Consider the following 19,651-nt stretch of genomic DNA (forward strand, 5'->3'; position numbering starts at 1 on the left):
TAGCATGATCAATGTTAGAATGGTGGTTCAGCAACCGATAGGCTAAGAATGAATTATCGATCATTAACTTCAAAGCAATAGGGTTGCTAGAAGTGCAGAATCCAAACAACACCGTCCACTTGTGGGTACCCCGGTTGGAATCAACACGAGGACCAAAAAAGAATGGTGATGCTGAGAAGTATCATTATAGCAAGAATTCTTAAGAGGTGGAGCAATCCTCACAACATTGAGGACAAAAGAGATGTTAATGTTCCAAGGTAAAGAAGAACAATTGCTGGATAGCAAGGAACTTAAAGTTCATTCAAAACAAGACCAAGTCTGTGTTTGAAAGGAAGGCATGGATGTGGTCGATGATAACACAGATCATCGAGGGACAAGCATGGAATTTCTCAGCATGAATTCAATTGATATCTCGGAAGAAGTTAAAATGTTGACGATGATCACGACACACTTGTCGAGAGGTTTCCAGAAGATGTAATCGATCGGCAATGACATCAAGTCAAAGGAATGGTGAAGCGAAAAGTTATTGGAACCAAGGGTACGACACAAACTTGAAATCAAGCTTGTTGTTCAAGGTGAAATGGTATGAGAGGAAGATCGACGTAAGCTTAGCTCATCGTCAAAAATTGTGCTCTGGGAAGGACCAGGTAGCACAGTTAACATCGGCACGACAAGGATATAGCCAAACATGCTAGGAATGACGTGATTGAGTTCAAACTCGTAAGTAATGAAGGTTACCAAGAGTTGCTTAATCGTGATGCGGACTCGAGTCAGTTATCGGTGTATTTGAGTGTTTAATAACTCAGAGCCCGTGAAAAATTGGAATCAATGAGAATGTAGCACTTGATGAAGAACTCATAAGAAGTTATGAAGTCCCGTGATAATCTTGAGATACCAGGGGGGTAATACTCAACGACAAATCAAAGTAGAGGTTGGACTGGGGTATTACTCTGCAGAAGACAAGTGCTTAAACTTGCACGAGAAATGGTATTTAAAGGAGAACATGGTCAGAAACCACGATCATAAATGATCGAACCACGGAGACAAGATGAACTTATAACAAGGGGGTAATTATTTTTACAAGCAGCTTCCATGATAAGTTATACATCGTGTCCATGGGCATGAACACAAAGTTCAAGGTCGACCCCCACTTCTTTAATGCATAACCTTTCATTCACTTCTCGCCTTCAACGAAGTTGTGTGTTGAAATTTTATCTGACATCACACCAGTAGAGTATGACCCGTGAAAACTTTCAAGTTCACACATATTAAGGAAGGCATAGGTTCAACCCATCAGGGCATCTTAGGAACATATACCACAAACTTCGGAGTAAATAATACAAGCTCGAAAGTAGAGCATGGTTCACAAAGCAGAGGATACAATTTACCAAAGGCATTATGTATCCGAGGAAAAGCTCACAAGCTTAGTTAATATGAAGGACATTGTCGGAAAAAATCCGACAAAGGGTCTGGTGGTCCACAAGGGATCTGATGTGAGCATCAGTACTCAACCAGAGGAAGAAAGAATGCAAGGAGATCAGATTATAGAAACAACGGACTAAGTCAAAGCTTAATGCAAAGGAATTATAATTTCAAATTCAAGGGATCAGAAGCAAACGCTCTGATTAAGGATGGATAGGTTTAGTAAGCTTAGGGGTAAAATTGACAACAATTTGATTGGTCGAGAACCTACTCATGTTCAAACTGACACTGAGCCGGAATGATGAATTCTAGGATTCGACTGAGGAATGCGAGCATTCGCAACATATTGAATCCATGGACTCAAAATGATAGTGACAAAGGCTGCCAATAAGATTACTATACTTATGGGATTAACCATAATGCAAGCAAGCAAGAATTTCAAGAGCAATAGGCTTCTGAGGATTTTCAGAAGATCGAATAGTATTTTGAAGACTATTGTGAAATACATGAATCAACTGGGGATGAGTCGATACTCGGTAGGTGCGAGTAATTTATTCATAGTGGTATTCATGTGGCAAAGAACAGCAAGGCAGTAAGCTCAAAGGATTCTCGGAGCAGCAAAGAGAATTTTGGGGTATCTTGTAATAACAAGATCAACTGGGAAACATTGTATGGATGGCGAGTATACGTGGTTATCCATAGGAGCTTATCGATGAAAGGGAATTGCAAAAGCGACACCCTAAAGTCTCAAGAGAACATCGGCGAGTATCTTCGGATCCTTCTGGTGCAGCAGACGATCGTCTGTAATAAGGGGCTCTCCGGGAGAAAGTATTATCGAGAACCTAGAGTCAGAGTTAGTAAAATCGTTTAATCCGAATAGAAGAGATGTCAGAGTCCCAGAGTATAGACAAGGAGTAAAAGATCCTAATACCACCCAATGGCGACGTGGGCCCGTAAGACACACAGCCATGTTAGTAAAAGTTTTGCAATGTCTAGACTCGACTTCGGCCAAGGAGTTTGGAAGGGGGATTCCTACAGGCAGTCGGCTCTGATACCAACTTGTGACGCCCCCGATTTGACCGTACACTAATCATGCACGCAAATGTGTATGATCAAGATCAGGGACTCACGGGAAGATATCACAACACAACTCTAAAACATAAATAAGTCATACAAGCATCATAATACAAGCCAGGGGCCTCGAGGGCTCGAATAGAAGTGCTCGATCATAGACGAGTCAGCGGAAGCAACAATATCTGAGTACAGACATAAGTTAAACAAGTTTGCCTTAAGAAGGCTAGCACAAAAGTAGCAACGATCGAAAAGGCAAGGCCTCCTGCCTGGGACCTCCTAACTACTCCTCGAAGCCGAACTCCACGTAGAATCATCCTCAGGATCTCTAGCTCCTGGACTCCAGCATCTGGTTGCGACAATCCGGTATAGAAAGGGGAAAAGAGGGAGAAAAGCAACCGTGAGTACTCATCCAAAGTACTCGCAAGCAAGGAGCTACACTACATATGCATGGGTATATGTGTAAAGGGTCATATCGGTGGACTGAACTGCAGAATGCCAGAATAAGAGGGGGATAGCTAATCCTGTCGAAGACTACGCTTCTGGCAGCCTCCATCTTGCAGCATGTAGAAGAGAGTAGATTGAAGTCCTCCAAGTAGCATCGTATAGCATAATCCTACCCGGCGATCCCCTCCTCGTCGCCCTGTTAGAGAGCGATCACCGGGTTATATCTGGCACTTGGAAGGGTGTGTTTTATTAAGTATCCAGTTCTAGTTGTCATAAGGTCAAGGTACAACTCCGGGTCGTCCTTTTACCGAGGGACACGGCTATTCGAATAGATAAACTTCCCTGCAGGGGTGCACCACATAACCCAACACGCTCGATCCCATTCGGCCGGACACACTTTTCTGGGTCATGCCCGGCCTCGGAAGATCAACACGTCGCAGCCCCACCTAGGCTCAACCGAGAGGTCAGCACGCCGGTCTAAATCCTATGCGCGCAGGGGTCTGGGCCCATCGCCCATTGCACACCTGCATGTTGCGAGGGCGGCCGGAAGCAGACCTAGCCTAGCAGGCGTTCCAGTCCAATCCGGCGCGCGCCGCTCCGTCGCTGACGTCAAGAAGAGCTTCGGCTGATACCACGACGTCGAGTGCCCATAACTGTTCCCGCGTAGCTGGTTAGTGCGTATAGACCAAATGGCCAGACTCAGATCAAATACCAAGAACTCGTTAAGCGTGTTAAGTATCCGCGAACACCGACCAGGGCCAGGCCCACCTCTCTCCTAGGTGGTCTCAACCTGCCCTGTCGCTTCGCCACAAAGTAACAGTCGGGGGCCGTCAGGAACCCAGGCCCACCTCTACCGGGATGGAGCCACCTGTCCTTTCAGCCCCCTCATCAGAATCACTTGCGGGTACTCAACGAGCCGACCCGACTTTAGTCACCACATGTGTCATGTATATAAAGTATATAGTATATACCTGTGATCACCTCCTGAAGTGATCACGGCCCAGTAGTATAGCATGGCAGACGGACAAGAGTGTAGGGCCACTAATGGAACACTAGCATCCTATACTAAGCAGTAGGATAGCAGGTAAGGGTAACAACTGTAGCAACAATGACAGGCTATGCATCAGTATAGGATTAACCGAAAGCAGTAACATGCTACACTACTCTAATGCAAGCAGTATAGAGAAGAATAGGCGATATCTGGTGATCAAGGGGGGGGGCTTGCCTGGTTGTTCTGGCAAGTAGGAGGGGTCGTCTTCGATGTAGTCGAACACACGAACATCGGCAGCGGTCTCGGAGTCTACCGGAAAGAAGTAACGGAGGGGGAACACAATAAATAACAGAGCAATCAAATGTAACACAAAGCAAGACGCGGCGATACGTTGTGCTAGGGGTGACCTAACGTAGGGATAGGTGCTACTGGCGAAGGGGGAAACATCCGGGAAAGTATTCCCGATGTTTCGCGTTTTCGGATTCGTCTCGTCGTTCTGAGCAACTTTCATGTACAAAGTATTTTCATCCGAGGTACGGTTTATTTTATATTAATTTTCGAAGCTTAAAATCATTTTTATAATTAATCAGAATTAATTTAATTCGAAACTGGATTTATGACATCAGCATGATGTCATGCTGACGTCAGCAGTCAACAGGGGTTGACTGGTCAACCTGACGCGTGGGTCCTACATGTCATAGGCTTAGGTTAACTAAATTGGTTTAGTTAATTAAATAGGTGTTTAGGTTAACTAATTATGCTTAAATTAACTTAATTAATTAAGTAATTAATTATTTATTTATTTATTTTTAATTATTATTTTTTATTTTTTTATCTTTCATTTTTTTTAAACATTCTGGAGGCGGGGCCCTCCTGTCATTGACCCCAGGGGGCCTAGCGGAGCGGCGCTTGGGCACACGCGCAGGGGCGCGGCAGCGGCCACAGCAGAGGCTGGCGGCGCTAGCCAGGGGCTAGCTAGGACGGCCGTTGGCGCGGGGCAAACGGCGGACGGGCGCAACCGGTGATGTGCGTGCGCGCGACGCAGTGTGTGGGGCGGAGCGGCAGGCGACTGTGCAGCGTGAGAGGGCGCGGGCGGCGCGGGGGTGCATGGGAGCACGGGTCGGGCGACGGGGATCGTGAGCGCACGAGGGGAGGGCGCGGGTGACCGCGGCGAGCGGCGACAGCCAGGTCCGCGGGCGCGCACGGCGATGATAGGAGGAAGGGGGAGACGGCGGGGGTCCTCACGTTCGGTGCTGGGAAGAGGGGCGGCGTGGCTCGGGGTGGTCCGGCGAGGGAGAGGACGAGGTAGACGACGGCGACGGGGACGAGGAAGTCCGGCGACGGGGGGCTCCGCGCGGCGACGTCGGCCTCAGGGCGCCGCGGGTGTCGGGGGCGAGGCGGGGAGACGACGGCGATGAGGCCCGGCGTGTCGAGGCCGTGAGCCGCAGCGGCGGGGCAGCGCCAGGAACGGGCGCCGGCGTCTTGGGGGGGGGGCGCGGCGAGGCTCAGTGGAGCCGGTGATGGAGAGGCGGGGGCGGTGCAGTCCGGCGCGAGGGCGAGGAGGCGACGGCGTTGACGGAGTCGGGCGGCGCTGGGGATGGGCGCAGGTGGCGGGGGCGCGAGGCGGCGCGGAATCGGGCTCCTCCTCGAGCCAGATCCAGACGAGTGGGGGGAAGGGACGAGGGAGAGAGTGGGGGTCGTGGGGGAGTGGGGTGACCGGGCTAGGGTTCGATGGGGAGTGGGGGTTAGGCGCAGCTGGTGGGCTGGCCTGGTGGTCTGGTGGCCTGCTGGGCCGTGGCCCAGTGGGCCAGGGGGTTTGTTTTTTTTTTCCTTTATTTTATTTATTCTTTCCTATTTTATTTTAGTTACATTTTATTTTAGTTTTAGTAAAAATTATCACTAACACCTAATTTGGTACTTTTAAATAAACTACTGCCACATTAATTCTTACCCCAACTAAAATAGTTTAATATTTTATAAAATTCAAAAGGCATTTATTTTATTATTTAACCTACAGTTTTAATTATTTTGAACACTTAATCATTTTATTAAATTTAGGTTTCTTCACCACTATTACCCAGGATTTATTTAACACATTTACAGCATTTTAGTTTTCACTTTTGAAAACTTTAACCGTTCGACTTGATCTTAAATTTCAATTTGGATCGGTTCTAAACTAGCACGAGATTAGCAACAGTAATTGTGGTGACGTGGCATCATTACCAGAGGGTTACTGTAGCTGGATTACCCGGGCGTCACAAATTCTTAGTCGTAAAGTGGTATGATCCCCTTAACTTGTGGCTCCTTTCTTTCCTTGTTACTGGTGTGTCATCGTTTGCATTTGTCAGTGCCACTAGTAGTACATAATTTGCAATGTCGTTCTACTCTATAACTAAGACATAAAAAGTTGAGATTCAGAAGACAGATTCGGCCAGATCTGGAGGGAAAAGGCATGTCGATGGTGTTCTATCTTCTATCCTATATAGCCTATCTTGGTTGCTCTTTGTTTAATTACTTTGTAATTATTTCAATTTTGGTTAAGTCTTTTCTTTGATATATCTGTTGTAAATTGTAGGCACCAAGGCAAAATTCATAGTTGTAGTTTTCTGCAATTTACTATGGCAAAAAGTCAGAAGATTGTCCTTCCAGCGCGTCGTAGCCACCTCCCCGCAGCACCGCCTCCATCCAGCGCGCCGCCCCGCTTCCCCACAGCGTGCCGCCACAGGCGTAACCCTACAACGCACATTGAGAAATGGTGGCGCGCGGGGTGTGGGGCGGCGTATCCCCACCATATTTTTGTAGGTTGCCGCAAAAACAAGATGCACAAGTTCATCTTTTGTATGCTTTTCAGTACATTTACTTCCCAATGGTGAGTCCAATTTCCTTTGTGTTTCCATCTTCATATAGCACAAACAAATGCTTGGGGTTATGCTTGAGAATGAGTACCGTACTGTCACTTGGTTAACCAATTTTATAATGCAGATGTGTTGTTTGAGGTTGTATGAAATAAACTATGCAAAAATTGAAAGTGTCAAAGTCCACCTTGCAAAACAACATCAGCTATCTCAGTTCAAGTACATAAGAAAACATAAGTCCACTCCGTAAAAACAACAGTAGATGCAGGAAGTTCAGTTTTGCTATATGCGATTGGTAATGCAGATGTGTTCTTTTGTGGTGGAGATTTTGGGAGTAAATTATGCAAACAATTTAAAAGTACTCAAGTCCAACATGCAAACCGGTAGCAGTCCTATAGTGCAACATGCATCAAATTCAAAAATAGAAAACCTGGCTTGAAAAAAATTCACATCTGGTTGTTTATTTCATAGCTCATCGTTTCTAATATAAGCCAATGCTTCTATTATCATCTAATTGTTTATTTTGTAGCTCGCTTTTTCTGATATAATGTTAAAAGTCCACTAGATGAAAATTTCTCTGTGTTAGCTATATCAGTACTAGTGCTCATCGGTACAACAAAGTAGCAGTACTGATCAGTACAACTTACAAAGTACTAGTTGATACCGATTTGCAGCAGTGTAGTTTGTACCAATTTTCAAGATGGCTCTGTATAGTATTGGTCAGTCATTTCGTTAAACTGCCTCGGTTGGCGGCCTGAACAGACTGGGTGTGGTGGCTGTGAACGGCCCCGGACTAGAGCAGAGGGCGTTCAGGACCTGCGTAACGGCTGGGTGGCTGTGAATGACCACGCAGGCTCCACGCTCTATCTCCTGGGTAACGACGACGAAGCCCAAGCCTAACAACAGCAACAACGCGTTGGGAGATGGCGTTCACCTGTGCGGCAGCGAGGATGATAGTGATGATATAGAATTGTTTTCTGTGTTGCTACATTATCAGTCCAAAGGGTGGTGAAGATTCAGTCTTGGGTGTGTAGATGATGCGGTGTGTGTCAGGTTGTGTGTGCGTGCGTGCTAATTGGTGGTTGTTGTGTGTGTGCAGGGTACGTCCAACGACAATGAGTAGGCGGCAAGTGTACTGGTGAGCAGCAGGACGGAGGCATGAGGTAGTTGAGTAGGTGTGTGCGGTGAGCAGCTACTGAACTGATTCTAACGCTGGAATATTAGTCCCACACAGCCTCTCAAGACCTTGTCATTGTCTCTGAACCTGGTGGTCTTCGTGGCCCTGCTTGAACCTTCATGGCTCAAGCCATTCATTGCCTCCACCCCGAGGCCGTTCGATGATGCAGCGCTCAAGCCGTTCACCCTTACCACCACAAGTCGTTCACCTCCGCCACACGAGGCAGTGCGACGACGCAGCAATCAGGCCTTTCACCTCTCCCACCGCAAGCCGTTCATCTCAGCCATAGGAGGTCGATGCAGCACTAAGGATGTTGTGTTCTTTTTGGGTACATGTTTTGTGTGCTTATCAGTTAACCTACTTAACAATTCTATGTCCAATTTCCCCTTGGTTTACGTGTTCTTCCTATAACACAACAGGTGTTGTGTGTCATGCCCTAATAAGCATTTGATAAAACCTTGTATGGATCGAAACTAGCATATGTTATGTTCTATTCTTGTAAATGAAGCTCCTTCTGTTTTGTTTGAAGTTACTTGGCATAAAAATTTGTATATGGTCTACCGTAAAAAAACTTATATAAAATGTCTTGATGCATGAAATCTGAAAATACACTTGGTTCAGTTCCTATATTTTCTTTCAGTTCAATTTAAAATTCTCGTTCAGTTCAATTCTGGTTTTGTTACACACTTTTATGTCATTATATTTAATCTGCCATAGTGGCCATGGGTGTGTGGGTTAGCCCTAGCTACGTGTGCTGGTTGTTTGGAGAACAATAATTGAACGGAAACTAGGGTTATTCGAATTTGGGTGATTCACGATTTGATGGAATCTCCACTAGTGGCACTACACCTGTGCCAAACAAAAAGAACCCCACAGAAATTCAAAATGGTAAAAGTTCAACTCATAAAATGAGAGATCCAGAACATCGTTGCAAAAAAATGTTGAAAAAAACAGAGAACCAAAAAATTAACAAAGGAAGAACCAGGGTTATTCACCAGCAATTTTTTAAAAAGCTTGCAGAACAAAACAACATAAGTTAGGAGATCATGACACTGTGACAAGAATGCTCAGTACAATCCCACACAGGGCTTAATTCGTATTATCATTTCCGAACAATGATGAAACAATGCTCAGTACAAACCCGCTCAACAAAAAATTGTGTTAAAAAATAAACACATGATTTTTTTTCGAAAAATATAACATTTGGTTCAACGATATAAACCATGCAAGTTCGGGGACGATGATACTGTAAACCGTTGAAAAGTTACGAGGAAAAACCATACCGAAAAACGGAGTAAAGTCTAGTCTATGAAAACACGCTCAGTACATATCCATATGGACATCCGTTCAAGTACTTTCTTTTTGGAACCTTTCAAAATTACTCTATGAAAAATACCTCAGTACAAACGCAGACATATAGCAGTACGAGTACTCTGTTTTTCACATGAGAACACAACATGATCCATCTATCCATATTCAAAATTACTCTTCAACGGTTACGAATTTGAGAAAACATTCAACATGACGAAGTTTCGCATTTTCGATATCTTTCCAATGGTATATTATTTGCCCCATTTTGACAAAATTTAAAAAAATCGCATTCGAAATTAAATTTGACCGTATTTGAATTCGAGTTTAAACCGTAAGGAATTAGAAAAACATTTCTACACAAACAATTTGCGCACTTTCCATAGCTTTCCAACCCCGTATCATTTGCGTCAATCCGACGAACCATTTGCAAAAAATGCGAAAATACGTTTCACCCAAAATTTTAAAAAATTCAAATTACTTTTAGATCATATAGAACTTGAAAAAACAATAGATATATGAAAGATGCGGATTTTACCAGCTTTCCAATGCCATCTTATTTGCTCAATTCCAACAAACTGTTTGAAAATTAAGTCTAAAATATGATTCGCGTTTTCGATTTTGAAAAAAAGGTTTTTCAAAACTGCTCTTAAACCATAATTTTTTTGCAAAAATATTATATGATTGTAATATAGATGTCAAGAGATTTCTAACGATATATTACACGCCCCGTTTTAACAAAAAATTGCAAATTGAACTAAACAAGACGATTTTTAACGGAAAATGAAAGTATCAGTTCAACCGCTCGAATTCATCAGTCCAACCGCTCAAATTCATCAATTCAAGTAGGGTAACAGAATAATATTCTGTTACGCGAAACAGAATAGCCCAGATATATACAGCCGGTCTATTCTGCTAATATTAGCAGAATAACTATTCTGATAACACTTCCGCACTGCACGCTCAATGCGAGGGCACTGCACTTTCAGTAGCAAAGGTACTGCAATACACAGACTAGTGAACTTCGTGTCCGAAAAACTGCACGCGGTGTTTTTTCGGTACCTTTTTCGCTCTAGTTTTTTAACCGTTTATCGGAATAATGTGTCTAATATACCCTTGAGAAGCTATGGATTAGGCGCAACTTTGCCATGTTGAACACTTTTCAAAATTCATCATAGTTTAAGAGTAGTTTCAAAAACAGTGCGACTCACGACGAATGGCAGCGAGCATTTTTTGTTTTTTTTCTAAACCGCTCGTCGGAATGAAGCAAATGATACACCGTTAGAAACATATCGTCGAGGCGCATCTTTTTAATATCTATTATTTTCTCTAATTTGTCACGGTTTAAGAGCAGATTCAAATTTACTAAATCACGAAATTTCGTTTTTCAAAGTTTTTCAAATTTTCGGTACTATTTTCGCTCCAGTTTTTTAACCGTGCGGTGGGGAGGTGGCGCGGGGGAAGCGGGGAAGGTGGTGGTGCGTGGGGGGAAGCAGGGAGTGGGTGGGTGGTGACGCCGCGGTGAGGAGGTTGAAGAAGGGGGGAGTGGATCAGGAGGTTCGTGTGGTCGTGGTGGGGTGGGAGGGGTGGGGATTGGGATCGGGCAGAAGTGGGCACATCTGTTGGTTTTTTTATTGTGGTTCGTTGCGTGTTTGTGTGGGTGTTAGCAGAATAAGGTCTTAAGGGGTGTTATCATAATAGACCTACCCTATTTGCTATTGTTCTAGAGTTCATCAAAAGTTCTATCATCGCTGTCTGTGAAAATTTGACTCAGGATGTCCGACACTTACCGGACGTCCGATGACTCGCAACATACCGGTCATCTGACACTGGACGGATATCCTGCTGTTGTGCATCCTTCCTTCTCGACCCTCTTGTTTATTCCAGGCCTCAGATGTCTGAGATCATCCGGTCGTCGGTCGCCTGGTCAGTCTGAAGCACCCATCATCTCCCGGACGTCCGACAACTATCGGTCGTCCGGTAAAGTCCGCGGCCCGTATAAAATCTGGGGACGGGATCGAACGAGTAGTTGCCCTATACTATCCCCTCCTCGGCAAAAACGATAAATTTGACCTGTGGACAAAAAGAATTCACAAAGTGAACTGTCTTTGAAAAAATTTCACTCCGCTGACCCTTTCGTGTAGCGCCCGACAGTTAGGCATCACACTACACTATGTAGCGCCTGTCAGTATCTGGCTAGCGTCGCACTCCGGAATACCTAAAAATTGCTAAGTCAATGTGTAACGCAGTGTAGCGCCTAGATCATAGGCGCCGCACTACTTGCATGTACGCAGCGATGCAGAGGATGTAACGTAGATAGATGAATTAGAATCAAATTATGTAGCAAACGCCACTAGTGGTAAAGAGAGGGCAGAAACATCCAAGAGTTGATGAAACCCAAGAAAGATGTTGTAGCGCCGTACATGGGAGGGGAGCAGACATCTACTGGAGAGACAAGAAAAAGATAAAATAAACCTCATCCAGCCTAGCCGGCTAGCATACTATAGCAGCTATCAGTAGACCATACTATAGCAGCTAGCAGTAGACCATACTATACAATCACTGACAAAAGCCAAGCTATGCTGCTGACGAGCATCCCGTACCAGCGGCAGGCCTGTCTCTGCCACGGTACAGAAAACTAAAACGCGGCACGGATAATGCAAATAGTGCAGCGCCTAACGTATAGGCGCTACACTCTTAGGCGTTGCACACTGACTTAGCAATTTTTAGACAGTTCGGAGTGCGACGCTAGACAGGCGTGTAGCGCCTGTCAGTTAGGCGCTGCATAATGTAGCATGACGCCTGACTGTCGGGCGCCACACTAAAGGGTCAGTGGAGTAAATTTTTTTCAAGCACGGTTCATTTTGTGAATTCTTTTTGTTCATAGGTCAAATTTGTCGTGTTTGCCCCCCTCCCCACCTCGCGCCTCTGTCCGCCGCCGTGCCGCCAGGGAGTGGTTCTCCCGTCCCTCCGTCGATCCGGCCCTTGAGTCCCTTACACGAGGTAGCTCTACCTCGACCTCATCTCTTCCACCAGTCCCTGCTCTATTTTCTCTCACAATTCATGGTGGATTTGTACTCGGTGGTGATCTCCTTTTTTTCCTTTGTTTGTTCACAAGGTGTGGGTACCTCGACGATGCTGAAAATCAAACACATAGCCCACAAAAATACCAGGGGCTCGTCGGCTTGCAGTAATATTTCCTATCCATTCATATCTTTGTGGTCTCAAGTTCCCTCGATACATCATTTCCTTGTGGTAATTTCCCCAGTTCATGTCGTTTTTCAGCGTCACGATGCGGTGGCTCAGATGACTATGAGGAGGAACTGCCATATGGAGATCAGGCGGAATATGTCATTGTTCGTACAAATGTTCCAAAGCCTGGAACACAGTAGCCCTCTTACATGCCTCCTCCGCCTCTGAATCAGCCTCACGGTGATGCTCGTCGCATTTCTCTTGAGCCTCCTCCGTCTCTAGGTTGTGAGATCAAGAATTTCACTTTAGTCTCCAAACCTGCTTACCTTAAGTTTCGTCGCGATGTTGACCAATTCTCTGTTGAGCATGACTCGATGGATTCTCGTTTTCGTACAAATTTTCAGGCAGAAATTTTCACCACTGTCATTGTTCCTAAGGGTCTGTCTGTTCACCACTATGTTGAATTAGAGCATATCCATTCTCACCCTGTGAAATATCCGGGTGCCATTGAACTCATTGAGTCCTCTGGTCTTGCTGCTCCATTTGCTTTTGAACACAATTTCAATCATGCTGCCATTCATCAGTTTTCAAGTGTTTCTTCGATCCTGACAAGACCGTCACCTGGATGACTTCTGACACCAAGCTCACTGCCTCCTATGCTCAGTTTGTCGCCGCTCTTGGTTTTCTTGACACTTGGTTAAAATCCATAAGGCTAACCCCAATCATGCGCCCAAAGCCATTGAGGCATGTGGCTATCTCCACAACCTCTTAGTGAGCTTGATGAAGTGGAAAGGGGCAAGGATCTGGATCAAATATCTATTTGGCGGTCTCCCTTTTTCATTATCTATGAGTGTGTCATACACACCATCGATGCAAAGATGGGTCACAAGGGGTCCTGTAATGGGTATTGTATTGATCTCATGTCTCACCTTTATGCGCATCCCAACGGGAAGATCAATGTTCCTCATTTTCTGTGGCATGAGATTCGTCTTGCCAGTCTTCAGTACAAGTGGGATTTTCCTCATGCTCCTTTTCTTCAGGCCTTCATTGAGAGTATAGCTCATTTTCCCATTGCTCGGACTCATGTGCATCCGCAGTGGGTCATTCCACCTAATATGGCGGATGATTTGGCTCCCAAGAAATCCACCTCTGCCCCTGCTCGATGAACAGCTGCTCAGTCTCGTCCTGCTCCCTCTGGCTGAACTCCTTTCGGTCGCATTGCTCGTTTTCTCGGGAAGGCCCATTATGCCATGATGAAGGCCTTCTCCTTCCACTGCTCATGAAACCACGATGTGGTCACTCGCATGGTCTCCTCTAAGAATGCTTTGAAGGATCGTTTGAGAGACTCCGAAGCCACTGATGTGAGTGAGGATGGGTGTTTTCCTGAGCCTCCTCCTTCCGACTTTGGTTTCCCTTCTGTCCCTGAATGGGCTGATCTCTTTGACGAGGCAGGAGGCAGTGGCACCCATGGCGAGGACGGTGACAGTGATGATCTCTGATTGCGTGGATGCTATCTCAATGCCTTCCCCTTTTGGGTACTTGATGCCAAGGGGGAGGAGATTATCATATTATTCGATTTGTTAACCACTCGGCTATTTATGTATGTTGAGTATGTTGATTGTATGGTGAACCACTACGTTATGTTGAGCTCGTTGAACCACTATGCTATGTTATATGTGTTCAAACTGTTACGATATGTATGTATGTTGAGCTCTATCATGAATTATCTGTACTAGTTGACCCGTTGCGCCAAATGGCGGAGAGACCTGCTGAAGACATGTTGTCGATGAAAATAATTTCATGCTGCAAGAACTTCAACTAAAGCATGCTATTTTTTAAACATGTTTATTACGTTGTTAAATAATAGTCTGGGAAAAGGGAAACTTTGCATAATATGAATATGCTCAGTTTGAAAATATGGGCACTATGACGAGAGAGTAAAGTTGGCATGGTTGTATTTTTTTAGCAAGTTTGGAAACATGGTTATCATGATGAGAAACCTAGCCATGCATATTTTTCCTGCAAAAAAAAAGGAAAAATATAAGAAACCTAAGAAAAAAACATGCCTTTGTTGTGCATATACGGAGATATAGGGATCAGGAGGTATTAGGATAGCCCATATGTTATCTAGCCCAACCCACGTAGAGCGATGCCTGTGGCCCGTGAGGAGCCGAATAAGAAGCGGCAGGGGGCAGAGCGAGCGAAGACTGTCTATCCCCCTCATTTCTTTCTCGGTTCGTCAGCTGGGTAACAAATGGCACAGAGACCCACTGAATCCATGTTCAGCATGAAAAGAAATTCCATGTTTTAGTTGTTTTATTAGCGGGCAAATATATATGATAACAAATTTAACCCCCTTTAATAAAAAAATAGAGACTTGTCATCTACAATGAGATATACCTACACATTTTAATTTGGTAGTAGAGTCCCATTTCAAGACCATGTCATGTTGAAAAAATGTGTATTTTTCAGTAATCTCCCGTTGCGCCATATTGCGAACAGACCCACACCATACGTGCTTTGAAAATATTCCATTTATCAGTATTGAGCAAGCACATATGGTTACTATTCTAACCACTATATAAACAAAATGAACGGGGGCTTGTATAAGGGTAACCAAAGTTCAAAAGAAAAAAGAAGTGTTGTATGTGTTGTTTTTCCGATGATTTGGGTCTTGGAACACCTGAATAGGCAAGCACAATATTGCAAGTAAGAAAATGTGAAACATTGCTAATAACTTGCCTCATATACATGATAGTTTTAGGTCATGCAAGTAGTGGGGAAAAGAAAAGCAGTCTATATGTGATGAAGCAAGCCTAAGTCAAATAGGTAATGCCCATACAACCAAATTCATTACAATGGATGGATTTCAGTCCTAAAACTGGAAAGTAAATATGCATAACAGAAGTGAATCGTAGAACGTGGTTTATACACAGCACGATAGTCTTCCTGTGAGTACAGCTTCTACCACACATCGCCTGTAAACAAAAGAAAAGATAACCATGAGTTATTTCTACTTATAATAGAGCAACATCACAACAGTTCTAGTTATCCACATTGTTACGTTAAATATATATAAGAGAAGTCATGCATGTACCTAGCTAGAACGAATTAGCCCATAGCATTTTTCAGACTCATTTCGTGTCCTCGGTTTCTCAATGCTGCTGTAATTGTAGTATCTTATCTCTGTTTTCACCGCAGATTTCATGAATCATTTTGCTTCCATAGCAGCAGGGTCTTCTGACATGGTCTCATGTAATAGCCATACGGCTATTTTATCTCCAAAAGATAATGTTGGTGTATGGAAATTATAGTCATCCACATCATGCCACTGTCACATTTTGCTTCGATACTCAGCCACCGGTAGGCCCGAAGTTTGTAGAATAATATCCAACATCATCCTGTGAGGTATTTTCACCATCGGTGGAGCACCCTGTAGGTTTTAATGGCATGCCATAAATTTGCAGAATTTACAGGGAAGCCTAAGACATTTTAGAATTTACAGGGAAGCCTAATGGCATGTAAATTTAATTGGATTGTTGGCTGAACAATTTCTCTAATGTACATCTTTAAAAATACATTACAGTAACCTGGCCTAAAACTTAGATTCTGTGTGATGTTGCTTTGTTCATTAGTGAACTTTTGGGATGCTTGCCTGAATAAATTGGGATTACATAGGACCATAAGTATGCAGTTCTTGAGAGCTAAAATTGATCCATAATTCCATGTCTACGGATGCAACAATTCAGCTTAGACATCCAATCGTAGTTAGGTTCAGGTTCAGTCTATTTCATATAGCTAGCAAAAGCAAGTGGAAGGCCTCCACCCTAGGGAACTACTTGTTTGCATGTGCTCTGACTAAACTGAACAAGACACTTGTATCTCTGAAATGTACTACACTCTTATTTTCTGCATAACAATTTTGTGACATCCATACACAAACATACCTGTAGGCCAATAACCAAGCTCGCCATAATCCGCTGACAGATGCAAATTGCATTGACACAAACTGGAGCCCACGCAAGTGCCAAAAGTAGCACGTGTGTATGGCAAAGCTTCGAGAACATCCAGTATTCCCGTTGAGAGCATGAGCAGATCCATGTCCGAGCCTCCACCGTTGTAATCTGGTATCCCATTCTCATCCTTGTCAGACCTTTGTCTTCCCAAAATCAAATTTGTCCTGAACCAAAACAGAAAGAATTCGATTCATTTACTTTTAGCAACATGTAACAGAAAGCCTACTAAATCTTCCTTTGGTGGAATCTGCACTTTCATCTACCCAGAAAGGAACAATTTTGCACAATAAAGAACACAGACGTCAAGGACTAATATAAATGAAGTGAGATCTTCGTTCCAAAAATAAGTGAAATTAACATGTCATACATATCTGCTCCTTAGTATAAGTAACTACTCCTACTTAATGCCCAACAGTACAGTCTTAGAAAAATGAAGGGAAAAGGGATAAGTTTAGAACTGAAGTACGCTTGAAGCCCAACAGTACAGTATGTCTGAAGCCAACAATCCAATGACCCTGCATAAGAAATAATTATTGAATATTTTTCTGACCTGATGCAGGGTCATGGGGTTGTTGGTGGCTGGAAGACGGCGCAAGGTAGTTGCTTGTTGTATAAAATACACGTCAAGAAAAGTCAACCCACTCATACTTCTACAATGGCAGGGGCAAATCAAAAATGGATAGAAGAATTAGTACAATCCTAAAATCTGGAATGCAAATTGCTTCTTCAAACAACTGGGCTTATTAACCCAATTATAAACAGTCACACTTGCTCAGAGATTAGATAAATCACAGATGTAAGGAATATAAAGAGGCTCAGACATTAAATAAAACAGGACTGTAAGAAATATGAAGTGCAGGTTTCTGTACACCTCACACTTCTCGTTTGTAGTGCACAAGTCATCGGATGGTTCAAAGGGGGATATAATACAAAAGCAAGACAGGAATATAAGGTGCAGGTTTCTGTACACCTCACACTTATCATTTGTAGTGAACAAGTCATTGGATGGTTCAAAGGAGGATGAAATACAAAAGCAAGACAGGTTTAGGTAACACATTCAAGTGTGATTATTAATGTATCATCACACACTACAAAATATAATTGTTGACTCGATAGCCGGACCTACCTGGCATATCAAGAACAGCCTCAAATTCTGAAGAAATGAGGCATCATCAGGGGGTAAGTATGCCAATGATCATATCCTCACAATTGATCTGGACTTTTTCTTTTTCCAACTAAACTGATAACTTTGTGTTATCTATCAGATACGAGAGGTAATAATACAACGCCAAAAGTATATCTTCTTGAATTCCATTCTCGGTAGTAACAATCTGGGAGAGAGAAACCATATCATTTATATTTCCTTGAAGTATGAAAATACTGCAGTAATGCGAAGGAAAAATTCACAGAACCTGGAGTGCTCGCCTAGGACTTAAAACAACATCTATTGCTCTCAACCTGTCCGCACCATTCTAAAACTTCCACTCTCTGCAGCAAAAACAAAAGGAAACCACCAAACTGAGTATTGCATCAACCATGAAACAACAATCTAGAAAGGTAATGGAATTGAGGACATGCCCCTACGAAGCTCCCATTTGAACAATTAAACCAGCAGCTGCAAAATTGTATGTGATAATTGGATATTCACTCTAACTGCAATAATTTTTTGTTTGTGTGAATGACTTAGTTAATATTCATTCATCATTATGTACAGTTTTGTTGCAACTGGAATAAATGTATTTCTAACTGTCGGAATGCTTAGACTTTCCTGTCTACATATGTATCACCAAACAAGAAGTTAGATGCTTGCAGAAAACACATACAAATCACCAGATATCTTGTAACACAGTATAGAATACCTTGCGGTTCTGGGCAATACTGACCCTCTTCTTAATAACCCCAAGCTGCTAAAAGAAACCTGCAAAATAATCCAAACCAACAAAGATGATATTAGGACCAGACCCCTTGCGTCACCTGCACTTCTCCAAGCTCCAATGACAGAGACATACCTTGCATATGGTCCTCGCAGAAGCTGTGGGGGATGTGGCCGGTACATAGGACATGGGTCGTGTTCTCCGGCTCCTCTGGTTGCTTCGTCTCTCGGATCTCTGCTCTTTCCCCTCCGGCGGCTACACCAATCACAACTCAACATCAGGGACAAGGAAAAAAATGCATGCGTGTTTGTGTGTGTTTTCTGTTGGGTTCGATTTGGTTCGAAGGCAAGCACGCACACAACAGGAAGTCCTTCCCCTCACGGCCTTGGAACCAGCCGAGAAGGATCTTCTGTCCCCATCTCATCTCCAACTCACTTCCTCTCTGTGGCTCGATTGACACCATCGGATTCAGAAAGGACTGTGGCCACAAGATTCACAATAAATCAAAGTACATTCTAAGAATACATACATCATATAGAGGCATTTAGGCTACACAAATCTTGAATAGATGGGGAAAGATTGGGGAAGCTCACTCTGATATGCGCCCCTCCGCAAACTCTCCCCGAGGTCGCCTGTCCCCGTTGTTGCTGCTCACCTCGTGCTCCTCCTGCTGGGCGGAAGAGGCAGCAGCGGCCCAAGTGGTGGCCTCGCAAACCTCCTGCTGAGCTGGGGAGAAGAGGGTGGCGAGGCGCAGGAGCCGCGCGAGATCGGCGCCAGGGCGATGCGAGCTTGTGCATAGCTGCGGCCGCCATCGCCCACCCGCTGAGGCCGCCGTCAGCTGCACCCCGGCACTGGCCGGAAGACCCGTGTGATGACGAAGGACAGAGGGGGGAGGAGGAGGGAGGGGGCCGACGACGCGGGGGAGGAGAAGACGCGGCCGAGGCGAGTGGGGAGAAGAGGGGCGGCGCCATGGGAGAGGATGGAGGGAGCGGGGAGGAGAACGGGGCGGAGTGGGCGCAGGCTCGGGACGAGCAGGGCTGGCGGCTAGGGTTTTGACGCGCGGGCAGAGGGGATTGGCAAATCCCTCGCGGACACGAACAAAGTTTACCCAGCCAACGAGCGAGTGAGACGAGCCCACCCGTCACTGGCCAAAGAAAACAACCGTGAGGTGAAAATCGAGTTAGACCGTTTTAAAGATCCAATGGCTTAGACGTGTCCAAAAGCCAGATCCAACGGCCGACGAAGGCCCGATCGGGGAGCCTCCTGGATGCGAGTTGGCTAGCATCTTTATTGTTTTA

General features: G+C 44.5%; 1 protein-coding gene and 1 long non-coding RNA gene across 5 annotated transcripts; one reads left to right on the forward strand and one right to left on the reverse strand.

Moving 5' to 3' along the window:
* Positions 1-12,134: 12,134 nt before the first annotated feature.
* LOC123141429 (uncharacterized) lies at positions 12,135-14,163 on the forward strand. The gene is made up of 3 exons (XR_006470274.1): positions 12,135-12,274; positions 12,390-12,461; positions 12,557-14,163. It is a non-coding gene; the product is annotated as an uncharacterized lncRNA (long non-coding RNA).
* A 1,010-nt stretch (positions 14,164-15,173) lies between these two features.
* LOC123144461 (uncharacterized) lies at positions 15,174-19,445 on the reverse strand. 4 transcript variants are annotated; one of them, XR_006471510.1, is made up of 10 exons: positions 18,947-19,427; positions 18,711-18,831; positions 18,489-18,608; positions 18,339-18,397; positions 17,892-17,967; positions 17,606-17,810; positions 17,030-17,129; positions 16,411-16,643; positions 15,561-15,896; positions 15,174-15,441 (listed from the first exon to the last, which is right to left on the reverse strand). XR_006471510.1 is itself a non-coding variant. In XM_044563612.1 (6 exons), the coding sequence occupies exons 1-4, from the start codon at positions 19,322-19,324 to the stop codon at positions 18,387-18,389; spliced, it is 630 nt and encodes a 209-aa protein (XP_044419547.1). In that variant the 5' UTR covers positions 19,325-19,445; the 3' UTR covers positions 17,712-17,810; positions 17,892-17,967; positions 18,339-18,386. The 4 variants fall into 4 exon arrangements, 1 of the variants encoding a protein (XP_044419547.1); XR_006471512.1 differs by lacking the exon at positions 17,030-17,129 and having other exon boundaries at positions 16,411-16,994; positions 18,947-19,434; XR_006471511.1 differs by lacking the exon at positions 17,030-17,129 and having other exon boundaries at positions 18,947-19,424.
* Positions 19,446-19,651: the final 206 nt, after the last annotated feature.

The sequence above is a fragment of the Triticum aestivum genome, chromosome 6D (assembly GCF_018294505.1).
Source record: "Triticum aestivum cultivar Chinese Spring chromosome 6D, IWGSC CS RefSeq v2.1, whole genome shotgun sequence".
Classification (NCBI taxonomy): domain Eukaryota; kingdom Viridiplantae; phylum Streptophyta; class Magnoliopsida; order Poales; family Poaceae; genus Triticum; species Triticum aestivum.

Bases quoted from the DNA above. Each gene is read 5' to 3' on its own strand.
- LOC123144461 (XM_044563612.1), bottom strand. From the start codon at position 19,324: ATGGCGCCGCCCCTCTTCTCCCCACTCGCCTCGGCCGCGTCTTCTCCT. The intron at 18,832-18,946 runs GTGAGCTTCCCC...TTGTGGCCACAG, and splicing joins GCGGAGGGGCGCATATCAGA to TCCTTTCTGAATCCGATGGT. The intron at 18,609-18,710 runs GTGCGTGCTTGC...TGATTGGTGTAG, and splicing joins GGGGAAGGACTTCCTGTTGT to CCGCCGGAGGGGAAAGAGCA.